Source organism: Oncorhynchus clarkii, chromosome 6 (assembly GCF_045791955.1).
Source record: "Oncorhynchus clarkii lewisi isolate Uvic-CL-2024 chromosome 6, UVic_Ocla_1.0, whole genome shotgun sequence".
Taxonomy (NCBI): domain Eukaryota; kingdom Metazoa; phylum Chordata; class Actinopteri; order Salmoniformes; family Salmonidae; genus Oncorhynchus; species Oncorhynchus clarkii.
In genome coordinates, this window is record NC_092152.1 from 5279919 (window position 1) to 5302344 (window position 22426).

A 22426-nucleotide genomic window follows, 5' to 3' on the forward strand; every position below is an offset into this window, starting at 1 on the left:
CACAACACAGTGGGGCCTAAATGTAACACAACACAGTTAAACCTAAATGTAACACAACACAGTGGGGCCTAAATGTAACACAACACAGTGGGGCCTAAATGTAACACAACACAGTGGGGCCTAAATGTAACACAACACAGTGGGGCCTAAATGTAACACAACACAGTGGGGCCTAAATGTAACACAACACAGTGGGGCCTAAATGTAACACAACACAGTGGGGTCTAAATGTAACACAACACAGTGGGGCCTAAATGTAACACAACACAGTGGGGCCTAAATGTAACACAACACAGTGGGGCCTAAATGTAACACAACACAGTGGGGCCTAAATGTAACACAACACAGTGGGGCCTAAATGTAACACAACACAGTGGGGCCTAAATGTAACACAACACAGTGGGGCCTAAATGTAACACAAAACAGTGGGGCCTAAATGTAACACAACACAGTGGGGCCTAAATGTAACACAACACAGTGGGGTCTAAATGTAACACAACACAGTGGGGTCTAAATGTAACACAACACAGTGGGGCCTAAATGTAACACAACACAGTGGGGCCTAAATGTAACACAACACAGTGGGGCCTAAATGTAACACAACACAGTGGGGCCTAAATGTAACACAACACAGTGGGGCCTAAATGTAACACAACACAGTGGGGCCTAAATGTAACACAACACAGTGGGGCCTAAATGTAACACAAAACAGTGGGGCCTAAATGTAACACAAAACAGTGGGGTCTAAATGTAACACAAAACAGTGGGGCCTAAATGTAACACAACACAGTGAGGTCTAAATGTAACACAACACAGTGGGGCCTAAATGTAACACAACACAGTGGGGCCTAAATGTAACACAAAACAGTGGGGTCTAAATGTAACACAAAACAGTGGGGCCTAAATGCATTTATGTGACAGAAATGTAACAGAAACAATATATAATTACTCATTTAATTTCTATATTGGTCTTGTGTTTCTAAGGTCCTGTGGAAAAACATATAAATCTACGTAAAGAAGACAAATGCTGTTGCTCTTTAGAGAACGTTTCAAAACTGGTTAGACCAGAGACAGATGAGCTGGGGGACTTGTTGACCGAGATCCTTGATGGTCAGCGACTCCTGGAAGGTACCCCCCCCCCCCCCCACCCCTCCTATGATGACCATACGGACAGGTCAGATGGGGGACCTATCCAATCCTCATTTGGTAGGACAAATTCATTCAACATGTGTCATCCCTGGACTGCAAGGAATAAGTAATGTTGTCAGTCAATCTCTTGCACTCCCATAATAAACAAAATATTTTATGAACTCTCTACTGCTGCAGCAACCTCCCCCCCCCCCCCAAAAAAAACAACAAAAAAACAACAACAACAATTGAGGCCGAAGATCACTATACCTTGGAGAGAATTTGTGTTAAACGGGATGAGAGTCAGCCTGCTATGATACATCTGAAGCAGCTAGGAGGGAAGATTGTGTCACCAGAAGACAGAAGACAAAAAAGAGGCTGACCATGCATGAGAACGTGTCGATGGAATTTCACGAGCCGCAAACTAATGTATTTAAACATTTATTAAAAGAATAACATGATATTAAGAGACGAATCTTTCACGTTGAGTTGACTACGGAGGAGGACAGAAACAGGAAGCAGTAGTACCAATGTTCTTCTCTAACCAGCAGTAGTTTGGGGTCCTGATATTTCCATTTGTGAATTAAAAACTTTTTTTGTTACCAATCCATGGCTATTGTTTGCTTCAATCACTTGAGATATCTTTATCCTGTGAGTTTTGTTCTGCATAGCTAAAGCATCTCTGCAGGCTAGTCCATGTCTGTTAATGTCTGCCTCAATCATGGGAACATGGGGGTCGTCCTCATCTTCATTGTGAAGCACTGGGTAGCCATGCTGTTTGAGGTCATTGTGAAGCGCTGGGCAGCCATGTTGTTTGAGGTCACTGTGAAGCATTGGGCAGCCATGTTGTTTGAGGTCATTGTGAAGCGCTGGGCAGCCATGTTGTTTGAGGTCATTGTGAAGCCCTGGGCAGCCATGTTGTTTGAGGTCATTGTGAAGCATTGGGCAGCCATGTTGTTTGAGGTCATTGTAAATCCCTGGGCAGCCATGTTGTTTGAGGTCATTGTGAAGCCCTGGGCAGCCATGTTGTTTGAGGTCATTGTAAATCCCTGGGCAGCCATGCTGTTTGAGGTCATTGTGAAGCCCTGGGCAGCCATGTTGTTTGAGGTCATTGTGAAGCCCTGGGCAGCCATGTTGTTTGAGGTCATTGTGAAGCATTGGGCAGCCATGTTGTTTGAGGTCATTGTGAATCCCTGGACAGCCATGTTGTTTGAGGTCATTGTGAATCCCTGGGCAGCCATGTTGTTTGAGGTCATTGTGAATCCCTGGACAGCCATGTTGTTTGAGGTCATTGTGAAGCATTGGGCAGCCATGTTGTTTGAGGTCATTGTGAAGCACTGGACAGCCATGTTGTTTGAGGTCATTGTGAAGCACTGGGCAGCCATGTTGTTTGAGGTCATTGTGAATCTCTGGGCAGCCATGTTGTTTGAGGTCATTGTGAATCCCTGGTCAGCCATGTTGTTTGAGGTCACTGTGAAGCACTGCTGTTGCAATTATGACAATGTAGTATCTTCTTGTTTGAACGTGCAATGTGTTTCTGAGACACTGGAAATGACTCCCCTACACCTCTGGTGTGGATATGATCTTGGTTGTACCGTTGTTGCTCAGCTACTATTGCATAAAGATTAGGGGTTGAACAAGAAGTTGGTCTGTGCATATACCTACTGTCACCAAGTATGATTCCACTATGTTGTCCTCCTACAGGCTGAGCATACAAAGAGGAGTTTCTAACGTGCAAAACAATGTTGGAGAACTGCAAAATTGTCAGTACACACACTTTGTACATGTAGTAAAAAAACAAGTTAAGTTTCCTGTACTCCTTAACATCTGCTGTAGAGGGACACAATGGGAATATGACATCCATCTATACAGCCAATGACTTGCAGAGAAGTTCCCATTGATCATAGAAGTCTCCACATTGTAGTTGGCTTGGGCAGCAGCGTCAAGAACCTTGATGTAATTGTCTTTCAGTTCCATTAACGTGGGGCTCCCGACTGGTGCAGCGGTCTAAGGATCTGCATCTCAGTGCGAGCAGGTGTCACTACAGTCCCTGGTTCGAAACCAGGCTGCATCAAATCCGGCCATGATTGGGAGTCCCACAGGGCAGCTGCCCAGTGTTGTCATCGTATATAAGAATTTGTTCTTAAACTGACTTGCCTAGTTAAATAAAGGTTAAAAATGTAGCATTGTGGACTATTCTGCATACATTTGGTTCACAAACACCACCAACATTGGGGCAAAAAAGTATTTAGTCAGCCACTAATTGTGCAAGTTCTCCCACTTAAAAAGACGAGAGAGGCCTGTAATTTTTATCATAGGTACACTTCAACTATGACAGACAAAATGAGAAAAAAATCCAGAATATCACATTGTATGATTTTTAATGAATTTATTTGCAAATGATGGTGGAAAATAAATATTTGGTCACCTACAAACAAGCAAGATTTCTACTTTTTTGCCCCACTGTGAATGACAATGGAATGTTCCAGATGCTTAAAACCTCAAGGGGAACAGTACTGGGAGGGATGGGCCCTTTCCCCCCGAAGAGAGTCAGATGAAAGCCTTGGCTCAAGTAAACAAATAATATCAGCTGCATTTTCTTAGTACATACGGAAACGGTCACAGAAATTGATTTCATCAAAATCATTCAGTGGGTTTGTCTCCTGTCTGGCCTTGGAGGTGTTTTTTGATCATCGTTGAAATAGTCCCGGTAATTAATTTCCCGGTAATTAATTTCCCTCCATAGCCGACATCCATTCATCTGAAGTTAACACCTGCCTCTGACCAGGTTTATGTATGCCTTCAAGATCTAGATTAACTCTAAGCATCCTTCTGGAAATCAGACTTTTAAAAAAAATTATAGACTTTTAAAATCTAGACTATTTTAAATAATGTCTGAGAAAATCAGTGTCCATGAAATTGCCCCTAAATTAAAGGAATCAATCTAAGACAAAAAACACTTTTTTTATTAAGATTAAAAAGGTATGCTTCAAATGCATAGCCTACTGAATAGCCTACTGAATAGCCTACTGAATAGCCTACTGAATAGCCTACTGAATAGCCTACCAGAACATACTGAAAACATCTACATTTTCTCAATGAGGATCACTCTATCTACTTGATTGGAAATATTAACAATCACATATAAATCACTCTCACTTCTGTTGAATCTGTTTGTTGTGGTTCTCACCACAACCTAACATAGGAAACAGTCAGATGGTGCAAAGGTCCTCACTAGTTACCACAAACACAAAGTCATAATTATGGCTAAACCCCGCCTATTTCTTCCATGTATCGTCTTAAAATCTGATTTTAAACTTAACCCTAACCTTAACCACACTGATAACTGGCCACACTGATAACCTTATACATTATCCTAACCTTACATTTAAACCAAAAGGCACATTATTGTTTTCATGATTTTTTGCAATATAGCCCATTCTGACTTTGTGACTGTGGTAACTAGCGACAACCGTTGTACAGACTGTCATTGACGGTCTCCCGTCAGAGAAGAGCACTGTCTACCAATCATAACAATAGGAGGGGACAGACAGAGCAGGGTTAGGTTGTCAACTGTCTGATTGGACTATAACAAACCAATCATAACAATAGGAGGGGACGGACAGAGCAGGGTTAGGTTGTCAACTGTCTGATTGGGCCATAACAAACCAATCATAACAATAGGAGGGGACGGACAGAGCAGGGTTAGGTTGTCAACTGTCTGATTGGACCATAACAAACCAATCATAACAATAGGAGGGGACGGACAGAGCAGGGTTAGGTTGTCAACTGTCTGATTGGGCCATAACAAACCAATCATAACAATAGGAGGGGACGGACAGAGCAGGGTTAGGTTGTCAACTGTCTGATTGGGCCACAACAAACCAATCATAACAATAGGAGGGGACGGACAGAGCAGGGTTAGGTTGTCAACTGTCTGATTGGGCCATAACAAACCAATCATAACAATAGGAGGGGACGGACAGAGCAGGGTTAGGTTGTCAACTGTCTGATTGGGCCACAACAAACCAATCATAATAATAGGAGGGGACGGACAGAGCAGGGTTAGGTTGTCAACTGTCTGATTGGGCCATAACAAACCAATCATAACAATAGGAGGGGACGGACAGAGCAGGGTTAGGTTGTCAACTGTCTGATTGGGCCACAACAAACCAATCATAACAATAGGAGGGGACGGACAGAGCAGGGTTAGGTTGTCAGCTGTCTGATTGGACTATAACAAACCAATCATAACAATAGGAGGGGACGGACAGAGCAGGGTTAGGTTGTCAACTGTCTGATTGGACCACAACAAACCAATCATAACAATAGGAGGGGACGGACAGAGCAGGGTTAGGTTGTCAACTGTCTGATTGGGCCACAACAAACCAATCATAACAATAGGAGGGGACGGACAGAGCACGGTTAGGTTGTCAACTGTCTGATTGGGCTATAACAAACCAATCATAACAATAGGAGGGGACGGACAGAGCAGGGTTAGGTTGTCAACTGTCTGATTGGGCCACAACAAACCAATCATAACAATAGGAGGGGACGGACAGAGCAGGGTTAGGTTGTCAACTGTCTGATTGGGCCACAACAAACCAATCATAACAATAGGAGGGGACAGACAGAGCTGGGTTAGGTTGTCAACTGTCTGATTGGGCCATAACAAACCAATCCACCCACCTATTTGTGCTTCTGAGAGTCAAGAAGGAGGTCGAAGTTTACCGAGTCTGCGCCTGGCTGGTATCAACAAGACACGAGGCCGAAGACATGTTAAAATAAATCGAACCACCGGAATTTGCACGCGATAGTTAATGAACGGTTCTTGCGGAGATTCGGTGCGATTGCACGGTGCTTACATGTGGTCGTAGCTAGTTTATCTTGATAGACGCAAGTGAAGACAGTTAGCCAACCATCAAAGCCCAGCGGGGAAGTACCCCCAGACAAGTAGCGGGCTGAAGGCAAGGGTTTCTTCGATAAACACAATCGTTTGACAAAGGAGCAGTAGGACATCTTGTAGCCAGTCGCCTACCGTGTTCACAACACCGATATCTTGCTATATGCTCCTTTGTGCTTTAACGTGTGTTCTAGCGCTCGTTGTTGAAGCGTCTACCTACCACAGACTGTTTTGGTGCAGCGACGCCTGTATGAGTGCCTGAATAGCCACACACTATAGCTGGCTGATGTTACATTGGATCTAGCTCACAGCCGTTCATCTACTGTCACATTATGTCGCTTTAACGTCAATAGGACTAAACTGCGGAGCTCATTTAGTTGTCAACTCGGAAGCAGAGGTTCTTAGCCAGATATCTAACTGAACAGCTGACCAGTCGGTCGAGTGGAGCAACATTTCCTCGCCTTGCTGTGTCATGACATTAAAGTGCAAGTCAAGTCATTTCAGAGAGTACGCAAGATAGGAACATTTGGCATAAGTAGATAGGTGGGGACAGGAATCCTACATTGAAGTTGACTACTGTCGACCGTAAGTTGAACCAAAGGAGTGTATTTGTAGGTCGGTCTCGACAGCACAGAATGAAGAAGTTCTCCCGTATGTCGGAGAGCGGCGGTCCGGGAGGGGGGTCCGGGTCGGGCTCTGGAGTCGTTAGTAACTGCTTCGGGAAAGTGTTCGCCGTGGGCCGGTATCAAGTCACGGTGGAAGAACTCATCGCAGAAGGTGTGTATCTCTCCTTTTATATAACGTTAGGCTATTGCACGTAAAGTACATCAAATCTAAATGTATTGACGGCATACACATATTTCGCCGATGTTATATTATTGCGGGTGTTTACGAAATGCTTGTGTTTCTAGCTACAATAGTGCAGTAATATCTAACAATACACTGATCTTAAGTCAAAGAATGGCATTTAGCAATATTAGGACGAGCTGTGTGTGTTTATATGAGAATAGTATATGTAGAGGAATAGTTGAATAGGATGGCCTTGACCCAAATACAGTGCATTTGGTAAGCATTCAGATCCCTTGACTTTTTCCACATTTTGTTACAGCCTTATTCTATAATGGATTAAATAAAATGTTTTCCTTACCAATCTACACAATGACAAAGCAAAAACTAATTTGCAAACAATTATAAACTTTTTTTATTTTCATCAGTATTCAGACTCTAAGCTATGAGACTTGAAATTGAGCTCAGGTGCATCTTGTTTCCATTGGTCACCCTTGAGATGTTTCTTAAACTTGATTGGAGTCCACCTGTGGTAAATGTAATTGATTGGACATGATTTGGAAAGACACACAGCTGTCTAAGGTCCCACAGTTGACAGTGCATGTCAGAACAAAAAAACAAGCCACGGGGTCGAAGGAATTGTCCGTAGAGCTCCGAGACAGGATTGTGTCGAGTGCACAGATCTGGGGAAGGGTACCAAAACATTTCTTTAGCATTAAAGGTCCTCAAGAACACTGTGGCCTCCATCATTCTTAAGTGGAAGAAGTTTGGAACCACCAAGACTCTTCCTAGAGCTGGCTGCCCGGCCAAACTGAGCAATCCGGGGGAGAAGGGCCTTGGTCAGGGAGGTGGCGAAGAACCCGATGTTCAATCTGACAGAGCTCTAGAGTTCCTCTGGTGGCAGCATTTGTGGTTTATTTATTTAATGATGGGTCACCGCTGTTTTTGATATTTGTATTGAACTAGGCAAGTCAATTAAACAAATTCGTATTTACAATGACGACCAAAAGGCAACCTGCGGAGACGGGATGAAAAATACAAATACATTTTAAATGTAAAAAATATATAGGACAAAAGACATCAAGACAACCCTACATAAAGAGAGACCTACGACAACAGCATGGCAGCAACACAACCCTACATAGAGACCTACGACAACAGCATGGCAGCAACACAACCCTACATAAAGAGAGACCTACGACAACAGCATGGCAGCAACACAACCCTACATATAGACCTAAGACAACAGCATGGCAGCAACACAACCCTACATAGAGACCTAAGACAACAGCATGGCAACAACACAACCCTACATAGAGACCTAAGACAACAGCATGGCAGCAACACAACCCTACATAAAGAGAGACCTACGACAACAGCATGGCAGCAACACAACCCTACATAGAGACCTAAGACAACAGCATGGCAACAACACAACCCTACATAGAGACCTAAGACAACAGCATGGCAACAACACAACCCTACATAAAGAGAGACCTAAGACAACAGCATGGCAGCAACACAACCCTACATAGAGACCTAAGACAACAGCATGGCAGCAACACAACCCTACATAGAGACCTAAGACAACAGCATGGCAGCAACACAACCCTACATATAGACCTAAGACAACAGCATGGCAACAACACAACCCTACATAGAGACCTAAGACAACAGCATGGCAGCAACACAACCCTACATAAAGAGAGACCTACGACAACAGCATGGCAGCAACACAACCCTACATAGAGACCTAAGACAACAGCATGGCAGCAACACAACCCTACATAGAGACCTAAGACAACAGCATGGCAGCAACACAACCCTACATAAAGAGAGACCTACGACAACAGCATGGCAGCAACACAACCATACAGAGACCTAAGACAACAGCATGGCAGCAACACAACACTACATAAAGAGAGACCTACGACAACAGCATGGCAGCAACACAACCCTACATAAAGAGAGACCTACGACAACAGCATGGCAGCAACACATGAGCATCATGCTGTGGAGCTGTTTTTCAGCTGCTGGGACTGGGAGACTAGTCGGGATCGAGGAAAAGATTAACGGAGCTAAGGACAGAGATCCTTAATGAAAACTTGCTCAGGACCTCAAGCTGGGGTGAGCCAGCCAAGACAATGCAGGAGTGGCTTTGGGACAGGTCTCTGAATGTCCTTGAATGGCCCAGCCAGGGCCTGGACTTGAAACCTTATCGAACATCTCTGGAGAGACCTGAAAATAGCTGTGCAGCGATGCTCCCCGTCCAACCTGACAGAGCTTGAGAGGATCTGCAGAGTAGAATGGGAGAAACTCTCCAAATACAGGTGTGCCAAGCTTGTAGCGTCATACCCAAGAAGATTTGAGGCTGTAATCGATGCCAAAGAGGCTTCAAGTAACAGACACATCTCAACATCATCTGTTCAGAGGATACTGTGAATCAGGCCTTCATGGTCGAATTGCTGTAAAGAAACTACGAAAGGACACCGATAAGAAGTTACTTTATTGGGCCAAAAAACACAAGCAGTGGACACTAGACCGGTTGTAATCTGTTCTCTTGGTGTGGAGTCCTAATTTGGCTATTATTGGTTCCAACCTCTGTGTCTTTGAGACACAGAGTAGGTGAACGGATGATCTCCACATGTTTCCCATCGTGAAGCATGGAGGAGGAGGTGTGGGGGTGCTTTGCTGGTGACACTGTGATTTATTTAGAATTCAAGGCACACTTAACCGGTATGGCTACCACAGCATTCTGCAGCGATCCCATCTGGTTTGGGCTTAATGGGACTATTGTTTTTCAACAGGACAATGACCCAACACACCTCCAGGCTGTGTAAGGGCTATTTGACAAAGACGGAGAGTGATGGAGTGCTGCATCAGATGACCTGGGCTCCACAATCACCTGACCTCAACCCAATTGAGATGGTTTGGGATGAGTTTGACTGCGGAGTGAAGGAAAAGCAGCCAACACGTGCTCCGCATATGTGGGAACTCCTTCAAGACTGTTGTCAAAGCATTCCAGGTGGAGCTGGTTGAGAGAGGGGCCAAGTGTGCAAAGCTGTCATCAAAGTAAAAGGATACTTTGAAGAATTTAAAATATGAAATATATTTAGATTTAACTTTTTTTTTTGAGCGGGGGCGTTACATGTTTCCATAGGTGTTATTTCATAGTTTCACTATTCTACAATGTAGAAAATTGGAAAACCCTTGAATGAGTAGGTGTCCAAACTTTGAACTGGGACTGTGTGTGTTCCTCTAGTCCAGCTGGGATAGGGCGGCGCGATGGCAGGAGGAGACTGGGATAGGGCGACTGGGATAGGGCGGCTCGATGGCAGGAGGAGACTGGGATAGGGAGACTGGGATAGGGTGGCGCGATGGCAGGAGGAGACTGGGATAGGGAGACTGGGACAGGGAGACTGGGACAGGGAGACTGGGACAGGGAGACTGGGACAGGGAGACTGGGACAGGGAGACTGGGATAGGGCGGCGCGATGGCAGGAGGAGACTGGGATAGGGAGACTGGGATAGGGAGACTGGGATAGGGCGGCGTGATGGCAGGAGGAGACTGGGATAGGGCGACTGGGATAGGGCGGCGTGATGGCAGGAGGAGACTGGGATAGGGAGAGATTGAATATGTCCGTAAACACTCCGGCCAGCTGGTCTGTGTGTGCTCTGAAGAGGGCTAAAACGCTTAAATCTCTTACTCGCGTCGGCCACGGAAAACGAGAGCCCAGAGACCTTCGGAGTGACTTTTTAGTTGACTGTAAACATGGAAAGGGGCACAAGTCCTGCAAAAAAATAAATAAATTTACCAGTCAATAGCTCACTAATACTAACTAGGCCAAATGTGGTTGAGTCAACATCTAGCCAATAAGACTGCTTCCTGAGCCTTACAGGGTGTTCTGCTCTCACCTAGCAACAAGTCACTGACGAACCACCTAACCTGTTCTACCACTTATCATTTTAAAAACAAACAGCTGCCTGTGTGTGTGTGTGTGTGTGTGTGTGTGTGTGTGTGTGTGTGTGTGTGTGTGTGTGTGTGTGTGTGTGTGTGTGTGTGTGTGTGTGTCTGCTGCGGTGAGTCTTTCTTCTTTTTTTCCACGGCTGTTCTGGGCACACCGTTTTCTCGAGGCAAGCTGATGTCTACACCCCTCTGCCGGTAATTGGTCAACATTAGGAGACTCTTGAATAAAGTCTTGGTTGTCGTTTAACGAGAGGCGACTCGTTTTCATGCACATTTGTTTTTTTCATTGCGAAATACTAGTTAGATAATCCTCACGTATCACTAACACACCAGTGTTTGTTAAATTTGGCATTTTACGTTTATTTTATTTAGTTTGGTCATTTTAAACAAAAATATCATTAAGTCTTAGTGACATTTTTGTCATTTGAATAATTATTTAATCTAGTTGTTGGCAATTGGTGGTCCTATCCGGCTGCCCTCTCTCCTGGTTGTCCCCATACGGTCCCTCCTGGTTGTCCCCATACGGCCCCTCTCTCCTGGCGGTCCAATCCGGCTGCCCTCTCTCCTGGTTGTCCCCATACGGTCCCTCCTGGTTGTCCCCATACGGCCCCTCTCTCCTGGTGGTCCTATCCGGCTGCCCTCTCTCCTGGTTGTCCCCATACGGTCCCTCTCTCCTGGTTGTCCCCATACGGTCCCTCTCTCCTGGTTGTCCCCATACGGCCCCTCTCTCCTGGTGGTCCTATCCGGCTGCCCTCTCTCCTGGTTGTCCCCATACGGTCCCTCTCTCCTGGTTGTCCCCATACGGTCCCTCTCTCCTGGTTGTCCCCATACGGTCCCTCTCTCCTGTCCCTGGTTGTCCCCATACGGCTCCTCTCTCCTGGTTGTCCCCATACGGTCCCTCTCTCCTGGTGGTCCTATCCGGCTGCCCTCTCTCCTGGTTGTCCCCATACGGTCCCTCTCTCCTGGTGGTCCTATCCGGCTGCCCTCTCTCCTGGTTGTCCCCATACGGTCCCTCTCTCCTGTCCCTGGTTGTCCCCATACGGCTCCTCTCTCCTGTCCCTGGTTGTCCCCATACGGCTCCTCTCTCCTGGTTGTCCCCATACGGTCCCTCTCTCCTGGTGGTCCTATCCGGCTGCCCTCTCCTGGTTGTCCCCATACGGTCCCTCTCTCCTGGTTGTCCCCATACGGTCCCTCTCTCCTGTCCCTGGTTGTCCCCATACGGTCCCCCTCTCCTGTCCCTGGTTGTTCCCATACGGTCCCTCTCTCCTGTCCCTGGTTGTCCCCATACGGCTCCTCTCCCTGGTTGTCCCCATACGGCCCCTCTCTCCTCTCCCTGGTTGTCCCCATACGGCCCCTCTCTCCTCTCCCTGGTTGTCCCCATACGGCCCCTCCTGGTTGTCCCAATACGGCCCCTCTCTCCTCTCCCTGGTTGTCCCCATACGGCCCCTCTCTCCTGGTTGTCCCCATACGGCCCCTCTTTCCTCTCCCTGGTTGTCCCCATACGGCCCCTCCTGGTTGTCCCAATACGGCCCCTCTCTCCTCTCCCTGGTTGTCCCCATACGGCCCCTCTCTCCCTGGTTGTCCTCATATGGCCTGGTGGCGTCTGTTAGCGGGCCGTTGCTGGTGTGACTTGGCTCTCTGTGCCTCTAACCCTGCCGTCCCTCTAGCAGCCTGGCGGCGTCTGTTAGCGGGTCGTTGCTGGTGTGACTTGGCTCTCTGTGTCCAGAACTAACTCAATGAATAATTCTCAGACCCCCTCTTTGTCCTCCCCTCCCTCTCCAAACCCCCACTACTCTGTTTCCTCCTGCCATTAGTCAGCAGCAGATGTTCCATGAAAAGCATGAGTTTCCCCTCGAAGCCTCAAACAGAATATTTGCTAGTCTATAGGTGGAAGTAGTGTGAGTTGCCTAACCTACAACGTTTCCTCTTGCCAGTTTGCCAATATAGGGTCTGTGTTGATTTGCCTTGACATTTAACGTGTGCCGGAAAACATGCTGTTTTTAACACTAAGTCATTGTATGCCAGTGGTTGTGATCTACTGAAGGAGTGCGCAACACACAGCAGAGTGGTATCTAGCGATGAACAGGAACTCGTCTACGTCTCACCAGCGCCTCTGTTCTGAGACGGTGACCTCAGAGTTGATAAGCAGATTTTAGCGACAGGAAGTCATCTGTGAGCTAGTCACCATTGGCCTACTATCTCTCTTCCTCAACCGATCGCTCGGCTGGCACTTTTTTCTTGACTTTCTTGTACTTCCTCCTCTTGTCGTCTCGACACCGTTCGAAGAAATAGCCTGAAACTCCTCTTTTTGTTGCACGTTATATTGAGGAGCTGCAGCTCTAGTACTGTTTGACAGATTTTCTGTCCAATCTGTGTCTTAATTCTACACAATTATGCAAAATGTAACATTTTAAAACATAACATTAACAAGGCTATAGACCGATAAGCATGACTGATTTTAAAATGTATTTCAATCGACTGCTATTTCCAGTAAAAAACTAAAATGTTATTTTGTGACTTTTTTTTTTTTGGGGCACATTTTATCAGCTGAATTTTTTTCGGCCGGCTAATGGAAACTCCTGGCGTGTGCTTGTCAAACAGCCAACGTTTACATTCAAGAGAAAGTTCTAGGAAATGTCTCCTGCCCCCACTAGTCAACAACAAGACCCAGCCATTTCTGGTTGTCACTATCACCTATGTTAGTTCCACCTCACCTGCAGTGTTTAGTGTAATGAGGTCTGTTGTGCGTCCCAAATGCACCACCCTATTTAGTGTACTACCGTTGACCGGGGCCCGTAGCGCTCTGTTCTAATGTAGGGCACTAACTAGTATGTACAGTGTCTTCAGGAAGGATTCACACACTTGACTTTTTCCACATTTTGTTACAAAGTGGGATTAAAATGATATTGTTTGACAAAAAAATTACAATTCAATCTACACACAAAAGAAAGAAAGAAAGTAAAACATAATTAAGTATTATTAAATATTATTAAGTATTCAACCCCGTAAATTAATAGATATTAGAATCACCTTTGGCAGTTATTTAAAGCTGTGAGTCTTTTTTTTGTTAAGTCTCAAAAAGCGTTACACACCTGGATTGTACAATATTTGCACATTCTGTTTTAAATTCTTCAAGCCGTGTCAAGTTGGTTGTTGAACATTTGCTAGACAGCCATTCTCAAATCTTGCCATTTAGATTTTTAAGCTGATTTAAGTCCACTGAACCAGGCCACTCAGGAATATTCAATGTCGTCTTGGTAAGCAACAGTGTATATTTTGCCTTGCGTTTTAGGTTATTGTCCTGCTGAAAGGTAGATTTGTGTCCTAGTATCTGGTGGAAAGCGGACTGTACCAAGTTTCTCTACGATTTTGCCTGCGCTTAGCTCTTCCTTTTTCTTCTATCCTAAACTCCCTAGTCTTTGCCGACGACAAGCATACCCATAACATGATGCAGCCACCACCACTAAGATTGAAAATATGAAGAGTGGTACTCAGTGATGTTGGATTTGCTCCAGACAAAAGGTTAATGTCTTCGCTACTTTGTTTTGCAATATTACTTTAGTGCCTTTTTTTTTATTGTGAACAGGATGCATCTTTTTTTGGAACAAATCTTTTCTGTACAGGTTCCCTTTTCACTCTGTCATTTAGGTTAGTACTGTGGAGTAACTACAATGTTGATCCATCCTCAGTTGTCACCTAATAACTTCACCATGCTCTAAGGGATATTCAGTGTCTGCTTTATTTTTTTATTCCATCTACCAATCAGTGCCCTTTCTTGGGAAAACCTCCCTGGTCTTTTGTCGAGGCATTGGGGGGAAAACCTCCCTGGTCTTTTGTCGAGGCATTGGGGGGAAAACCTCCCTGGTCTTTTGTCGAGGCATTGGGGGGGAAAACCTCCCTGGTCTTTTGTCGAGGCATTGGGGGGGAAAACCTCCCTGGTCTTTTGTCGAGGCATTGGGGGGAAAAACCTCCCTGGTCTTTTGTCGAGGCATTGGGGGGAAAAACCTCCCTGGTCTTTTGTCGAGGCATTGGGGGGAAAAACCTCCCTGGTCTTTTGTCGAGGCATTGGGGGGAAAAACCTCCCTGGTCTTTTGTCGAGGCATTGGGGGGAAAAACCTCCCTGGTCTTTTGTCGAGGCATTGGGGGGAAAAACCTCCCTGGTCTTTTGTCGAGGCATTGGGGGGAAAAACCTCCCTGGTCTTTTGTCGAGGCATTGGGGGGAAAAACCTCCCTGGTCTTTTGTCGTTTGAATCTATGTTTTGAAATTCACTGCTCGACTGAGGGACCTTTACAGAGATGTAGTCATTAAAAAACAAATTATGTTAAACACTTATGGCACACAATCCATGCAACTTATTATGTGACATGTTCAGCACATTTTTACTCCTGAACCTTGAATCCGACTTGCCATAACAAAGAGGTTGAATACTTGAGTCAAGACATTTCAGCTTTTTACATTTTGTAAACATTTCTAAACAAATAATTGCACTTGACCTTGTGTGATATTGTCTTCAGGCTTGTAACACATTTTTTTTGTGGGGGGGGGGGGGGGGTGAGGTGTGGATACTTTCAGAAGACATTAGCGTTCTGTAAACGGTAATGAATGGGTGGATTGTGTCTCCTTGTCCTACTCTAGCACCCTGTAAAGAATGCTGCTGGTACGATGCATCTCTGTCTCTCATCGCTTCTTTGTTCCAAATTGATTTAGCTTCTAACTCAACTCATTGCTTGCGTCCCAAATGCCACTCTATTCCCTACATAGTGCCTTACTTTTGACCAGAGCCCTATTGGCCCCTATAGGGTGCCATTTATGAATCATCTCATTATCCATCCAGTCTTGTGTTAAGGTTGGCATTGAGCCAAGTGGTGGGATGGTGACTTGGGTGCTTTGGAAGATAAAAACGGAGCTGTTGTGGATTAATTGAAGCTGGTTATAACGGCAGCAGTAACAAACTACACAGAATAGCGTTTTAATAACCTGAGTCGTTAGATCTCCACATCTCTCAAGAAAACTGGAGCCCTGGGCCAGTCGCTCTTAAATAACACCTGGGCCAGTCGCTCTTAAATAACACCTGGGCCAGTCGCTCTTAAATAACACCTGGGCCAGTCGCTCTTAAATAACACCGGGGCCAGTCGCTCTTAAATAACACCGGGGCCAGTCGCTCTTAAATAACACCGGGGCCAGTCGCTCTTAAATAACACCGGGGCCAGTCGCTCTTAAATAACACCGGGGCCAGTCGCTCTTAAATAACACCGGGGCCAGTCGCTCTTAAATAACACCGGGGCCAGTCGCTCTTAAATAACACCGGGGCCAGTCGCTCTTAAATAACACCGGGGCCAGTCGCTCTTAAATAACACCGGGGCCTGTCGCTCTTAAATAACACCGGGGCCAGTCGCTCTTAAATAACACCGGGGCCAGTCGCTCTTAAATAACACCGGGGCCAGTCGCTCTTAAATAACACCGGGGCCAGTCGCTCTTAAATAACACCGGGGCCAGCTCAGGTGTAACACATACTGACTAATCGGTGTGCCTAATGTCAAAACCTTGACATTTTAAATGGGAAAACCAAAGGCTGTAACTAGGGTTGCACATTTTGGGGAATATTCAGAAGTGGAGCATTTCTGTTTTGAATTAATGGAAAAATATGTAAATTAATAGCATTTAAATTAAGATTTTTTGTTTTGTTTTTTGTATAGGATATATTTACCACATCATATGGAGACAAACAACTTTTACCTTATCAAAACTAGATTTAAATCCTTCCAAAAAAAAATGTTTTAAGAATTGAATTTAAATGAGTTGACTCTTCACATGGGATTATTTCACTGAACAACAAAAGGGAATATTGAATGATCCCCAATGATCCATCACATCTCCCAAAAACATTTTCAACATACATCTGTAAAAGGGTAGTCTAGAAACTAAAGCTTTGGTTGTCTTCCTCTCAGGCTTCCATGTCTTCTCCCTGGACCTCCTCAATGTCCACCTCTTGAACATCAGACTCTGAGGCCTCATCTTCACTGTCACTTTCCAACCTGGTTGAGGATGGCTCTTTGTCAGGCTCAAAAAGCCTCAAATTTGCCCGGATGGCCACCAATGTTTCAACCCCTGTATTGGTCAGCCTGTTGCGTGCTTTGGTGTGTGTGTTCCCAAACAAGGACCAGTTGCGCTCTGATGCGGCTGATGTTGGTGGGATTTTGGAGGATGATGGAAGCAACAGGGGAAAGAGCCTCAAATCCACAAAGTCCCTTCCACCAGGTGGCTGATGAGATATGTTGTCATGACATATTGCATCTCCATCCCGAAAGCACTTACTTGGAAGTGTACTTCGCCAGGACAAGGACAAGGTGGCGAGACACGGTAGTGATGACACCATAGGCCTTGTTGATCTCTGCAGCAGACAGGATGCTCTTGCCAGTATGCTTGGGGTCTAACATGTACGCTGCGGGGTGTACGGGCTTCAGGCAGAAGTCTTCATGCATTATGTATTTCAGAACTGCGGTTTCCTCTGCTTGGGGCAACAGTGAGGTGGGCAGGGCGGTACGGATTTCTTCTCTTAAATCGGCAAGCAGAGTCTGAACATCAGAGAGGATGGCACTGTCTCCCCCAATCCGTGCAATGGCTACTGCTATAGGTTTCAGGAGTTTCAGGCTGCTTTACCACTCTCTCCCAAAATACATCATCCAGGAGGATCCTCTTGATGGGGCCGTCCACATCGGCAGACTGTGATATGGCCATTTCTTGGAGAGACTCCTTACCCTCCAGGAGACTGTCAAACATGATGACAACACCACCCCAACGGGTGTTGCTAGGCAGCTTCAATGTGGTGCTCTTATTCTTCTCACTTTCCTTGGTGAGGTAGATGGCTGCTATAATGTGATGACCATTCACCTACCTAACCATTCCCTTGGCTCTATTGTAGATTATATCCATTGTTTTCAGTGTCATGATGTCCTTGAGGAGCAGATTCAATGCATGAGCAGCACAGCCAATGGGTGTGATGTGAGGGTAGGACTCCTCCTCTTTAGACCAATCAGCCGTCATGTTCGCAGCATTGTCTGTCACCAGTGCAAATACCTTCTGTGGTCCAAGGTCATTGATGACCTCCTTCAGCTCATCTGAAATGTAGAGACCGGTGTGTCTGTCTGTCCCTTGTCTGTGCTCTTGTAAAATACTGGTTGAGGGGTGGAGATGATGTAGTTAATTATTCCTTTCCCACGAACATTCGACCCCCCCCCCCCCCCCCCTATCAGAGATGATTGCAATACAGTCTGCTTTCTCTATGATTTGATTGACCTTCACTTGAACTCTGCATCCAGCAAATGAGTAGATAAAGCATGTCTGGTTGGAGGGGTGTATGCTGGGCGAAGAACATTCAGAAATCTCTTTCAATACACATTGCTGTGATCATCAGAGGTGAACCAGTTGCGTACACGGCTCGAGCAAGATATTCATCAGCATTTCTCTGACTACATTCCCGAGTCAAAATAAACTTCTGATTCCAGGAGGACCATGAGCTGTTGCTATCGATAAGGTGTCTGATTCATCATTTTCACCTCAAATAGAAGTAGAGGGACTTTTGTCAGGTTGCTTGTTGTGAGCGCTGAGGGAACTTTATGCACTTGGCCAGATGATTCTGCAATTTTTTTGGTTGTTGCATTCTTCACACGTGATTTGGCACAGTATTTGCAAATGTACACAGCTTTTTCCTTCTACATTAACTGCAGTGAAATGTCTCCTCACATCAGATGGTGCCTGTGGCATTTACCTGTAAAGATTAGAACAAAATGAATCGGGGGGGGGGGAGAAAAACCCCAAGTACAATTACATGTACAGATAAATAGTTAAGCAGTTAGATATCTTACAGAAGGAGTTAAATGTTTTAAAATGAAACCTGTATGGAAACAGGTGAATTAATATTCATTAGCCAGGCTCAAGCAAGCTAAAACCCCAATGGTAGCAACGACTAACTAGCAGAAATGGTTAACAAGTTAGAATTGATTTAAACACACTTTGCTGTAGGCTACTATTGACTAGTTAACAAAAATGATGTGTCGTATAAAATATATTCACCCCACCCAGTATCAAAACTTACCAGAAAGCATGTAGTTCTTGGCTCAGACAGTGTAGTAGTGTGGGCTCAATAGCATCTCATTAGTGTGCAAGATCTTGAGAATCAGCTGCACATGTGATGGAAGAATGCACTGTGGGTTGCAATTCTATTGAATTGGGGATAGATTAACCAAAAATATTTCCTACAAGATCTAGAATTGCCTTGTGTATCCCACAAAAAAGGTTCACTGTTATAAGCTAACATTTTTAAATGAATTTAAGCCCTCTAATTTTGCTTAACTTCCCATGGGAAATTATTTCAATTTACCTGAAAGGTCTGCAAAGGGTCAGAAACTATCTGTGGGACCAAGTCATGTGACTCGGGACCAAGTCATGTGACTCGGGACCAAGTCATGTGTCACATGACTTGGTCCCGAGTCACAAGTTATCAACTGAAAAATGAGAACAAGATGTATTTAGTTATCCTTCAGCTACTCCCTTAAATCTAAATTATTTTTTGCAAAGTTTGTGTTCACTGACAGGGTTTAGGCGCCCAGCCTGAGAATTACAATGGCAGAAAAATCCCTGATTTACCTTGATTGACATGCAAAAATAATGAGTAGGCTACTCATGCAACATTCAATATATCTCGACACATGTTATTAAAGAAGGGGGGGTTCCGGGGTTCCGGGGTTCCGTGGTTCCGTGGTAACGGGTTCCGTTTCACTCAATGCACATGAACTAATAGTCTGAGGTTTTATATTTGACTCGTTGAATACAGCAGGGTGAATGTGCCATGTGCACCTACGGCCCATAGCAACGGCCTCCTGCACCAGCTTCAGGGTAATACATGTTGCGCTCCGTTTGGCCGTAGTTGATTTTAAATGTTTGCGGAAGAGGGAAGTCATGCTGCGAACAGACATCATGAATCCAATTTGTTAATTTTTTTTTATTTTTTATGGCCACATTGTTCCAATGACCTTGAATGTGAACAGATAGGGGACATCCCAAATAGCACCCTAATCCCTATATAGTGCACTACTTTAGACCAGAAGCACTAGGCTATATAGCAGTGTTACTCAATATGTTTTGTTGTTGTAAGGGGTCACTTTGGTTTGAGACGGTCTCAGATCTTTTCATTTGTTACTTTTCTTCCAATATTATCAACCGAGAGGAAATTCAGAGCACTAGAACGTATGCAATTGATTTGATGTACAGCACATTACAAATATGTGTGTGTGTTATATATAATATCACACACACAGGCTACATCACATGTATACGACCCATATTAAGGGTTAACTCAGTAGTAGGATGAGAGAATGTCCCCTCTGCTACTTGACTGAATTCATTCTCGACTTCTAGTCTGTTGCTATCCTTGTGAGGCAATACAGGTCTTCATTGGTCAGTCTGTTGCTATCCTTGTGAGGCAATACAGGTCTTCATTGGTCAGTCTGTTGCTGTTCCTTATGAGGCAATACAGGTCTTCATTGGTCAGTCTGTTGCTGTTCCTTATGAGGCAATACAGGTCTTCATTGGTCAGTCTGTTGCTGTTCCTTATGAGGCAATACAGGTCTTCATTGGTCAGTCTGTTGCTATCCTTGTGAGGCAATACAGGTCTTCATTGGTCAGTCTGTTGCTATCCTTGTGAGGCAATACAGGTCTTCATTGGTCAGTCTGTTGCTGTTCCTTATGAGGCAATACAGGTCTTCATTGGTCAGTCTGTTGCTATCCTTGTGAGGCAATACAGGTCTTCATTGGTCAGTCTGTTGCTATCCTTGTGAGGCAATACAGGTCTTCATTGGTCAGTCTGTTGCTATCCTTGTGAGGCAATACAGGTCTTCATTGGTCAGTCTGTTGCTATCCTTGTGAGGCAATACAGGTCTTCATTGGTCAGTCTGTTGCTATCCTTGTGAGGCAATACAGGTCTTCATTGGTCAGTCTGTTGCTGTTCCTTATGAGGCAATACAGGTCTTCATTGGTCAGTCTGTTGCTATCCTTGAGGCAATACAGGTCTTCATTGGTCAGTCTGTTGCTGTTCCTTATGAGGCAATACAGGTCTTCATTGGTCAGTCTGTTGCTGTTCCTTGTGAGGCAATACAGGTCTTCATTGGTCAGTCTGTTGCTATCCTTGTGAGGCAATACAGGTCTTCATTGGTCAGTCTGTTGCTATCCTTGTGAGGCAATACAGGTCTTCATTGGTCAGTCTGTTGCTATCCTTGTGAGGCAATACAGGTCTTCATTGGTCAGTCTGTTGCTATCCGTGTGAGGCAATACAGGTCTTCATAGGTCAGTCTGTTGCTATCCTTGTGAGGCAATACATGTCTTCATTGGTCAGTCTGTTGCTATCCTTGTGAGGCAATACAGGTCTTCATTGGTCAGTCTGTTGCTATCCTTGTGAGGCAATACAGGTCTTCATTGGTCAGTCTGTTGCTATCCTTGTGAGGCAATACAGGTCTTCATTGGTCAGTCTGTTGCTGTTCCTTGTGAGGCAATACAGGTCTTCATTGGTCAGTCTGTTGCTATCCTTGTGAGGCAATACAGGTCTTCATTGGTCAGTCTGTTGCTATCCTTGTGAGGCAATACAGGTCTTCATTGGTCAGTCTGTTGCTATCCTTGTGAGGCAATACAGGTCTTCATTGGTCAGTCTGTTGCTATCCTTGTGAGGCAATACAGGTCTTCATTGGTCAGTCTGTTGCTGTTCCTTGTGAGGCAATACAGGTCTTCATTGGTCAGTCTGTTGCTATCCTTGTGAGGCAATACAGGTCTTCATTGGTCAGTCTGTTGCTATCCTTGTGAGGCAATACAGGTCTTCATTGGTCAGTCTGTTGCTATCCTTGTGAGGCAATACAGGTCTTCATTGGTCAGTCTGTTGCTATCCTTGTGAGGCAATACAGGTCTTCATTGGTCAGTCTGTTGCTATCCTTGTGAGGCAATACAGGTCTTCATTGGTCAGTCTGTTGCTATCCGTGTGAGGCAATACAGGTCTTCATAGGTCAGTCTGTTGCTATCCTTGTGAGGCAATACAGGTCTTCATTGGTCAGTCTGTTGCTATCCTTGTGAGGCAATACAGGTCTTCATTGGTCAGTCTGTTGCTATCCTTGTGAGGCAATACAGGTCTTCATTGGTCAGTCTGTTGCTGTTCCTTGTGAGGCAATACAGGTCTTCATTGGTCAGTCTGTTGCTATCCTTGTGAGGCAATACAGGTCTTCATTGGTCAGTCTGTTGCTATCCTTGTGAGGCAATACAGGTCTTCATTGGTCAGTCTGTTGCTGTTCCTTATGAGGCAATACAGGTCTTCATTGGTCAGTCTGTTGCTGTTCCTTGTGAGGCAATACAGGTCTTCATTGGTCAGTCTGTTGCTATCCTTGTGAGGCAATACAGGTCTTCATTGGTCAGTCTGTTGCTATCCTTGTGAGGCAATACAGGTCTTCATTGGTCAGTCTGTTGCTATCCTTGTGAGGCAATACAGGTCTTCATTGGTCAGTCTGTTGCTATCCTTGTGAGGCAATACAGGTCTTCATTGGTCAGTCTGTTGCTATCCTTGTGAGGCAATACAGGTCTTCATTGGTCAGTCTGTTGCTATCCGT

At 45.1% G+C, this 22426-nt stretch overlaps 1 protein-coding gene across 1 annotated transcript in view; it reads left to right on the top strand.

The window, feature by feature from the left end:
- Positions 1 to 5823: 5823 nt before the first annotated feature.
- The window catches only part of LOC139410565 (BMP2 inducible kinase), a 67172-nt gene continuing 50569 nt past the window's right edge, over positions 5824 to 22426 (top strand). The window contains exon 1 of the mRNA XM_071155856.1: positions 5824 to 6808. Coding sequence (XP_071011957.1) covers positions 6667 to 6808 — 142 coding nt within the window. The 5' untranslated portion in view covers positions 5824 to 6666. The remainder of the gene's footprint in view (positions 6809 to 22426) is intronic.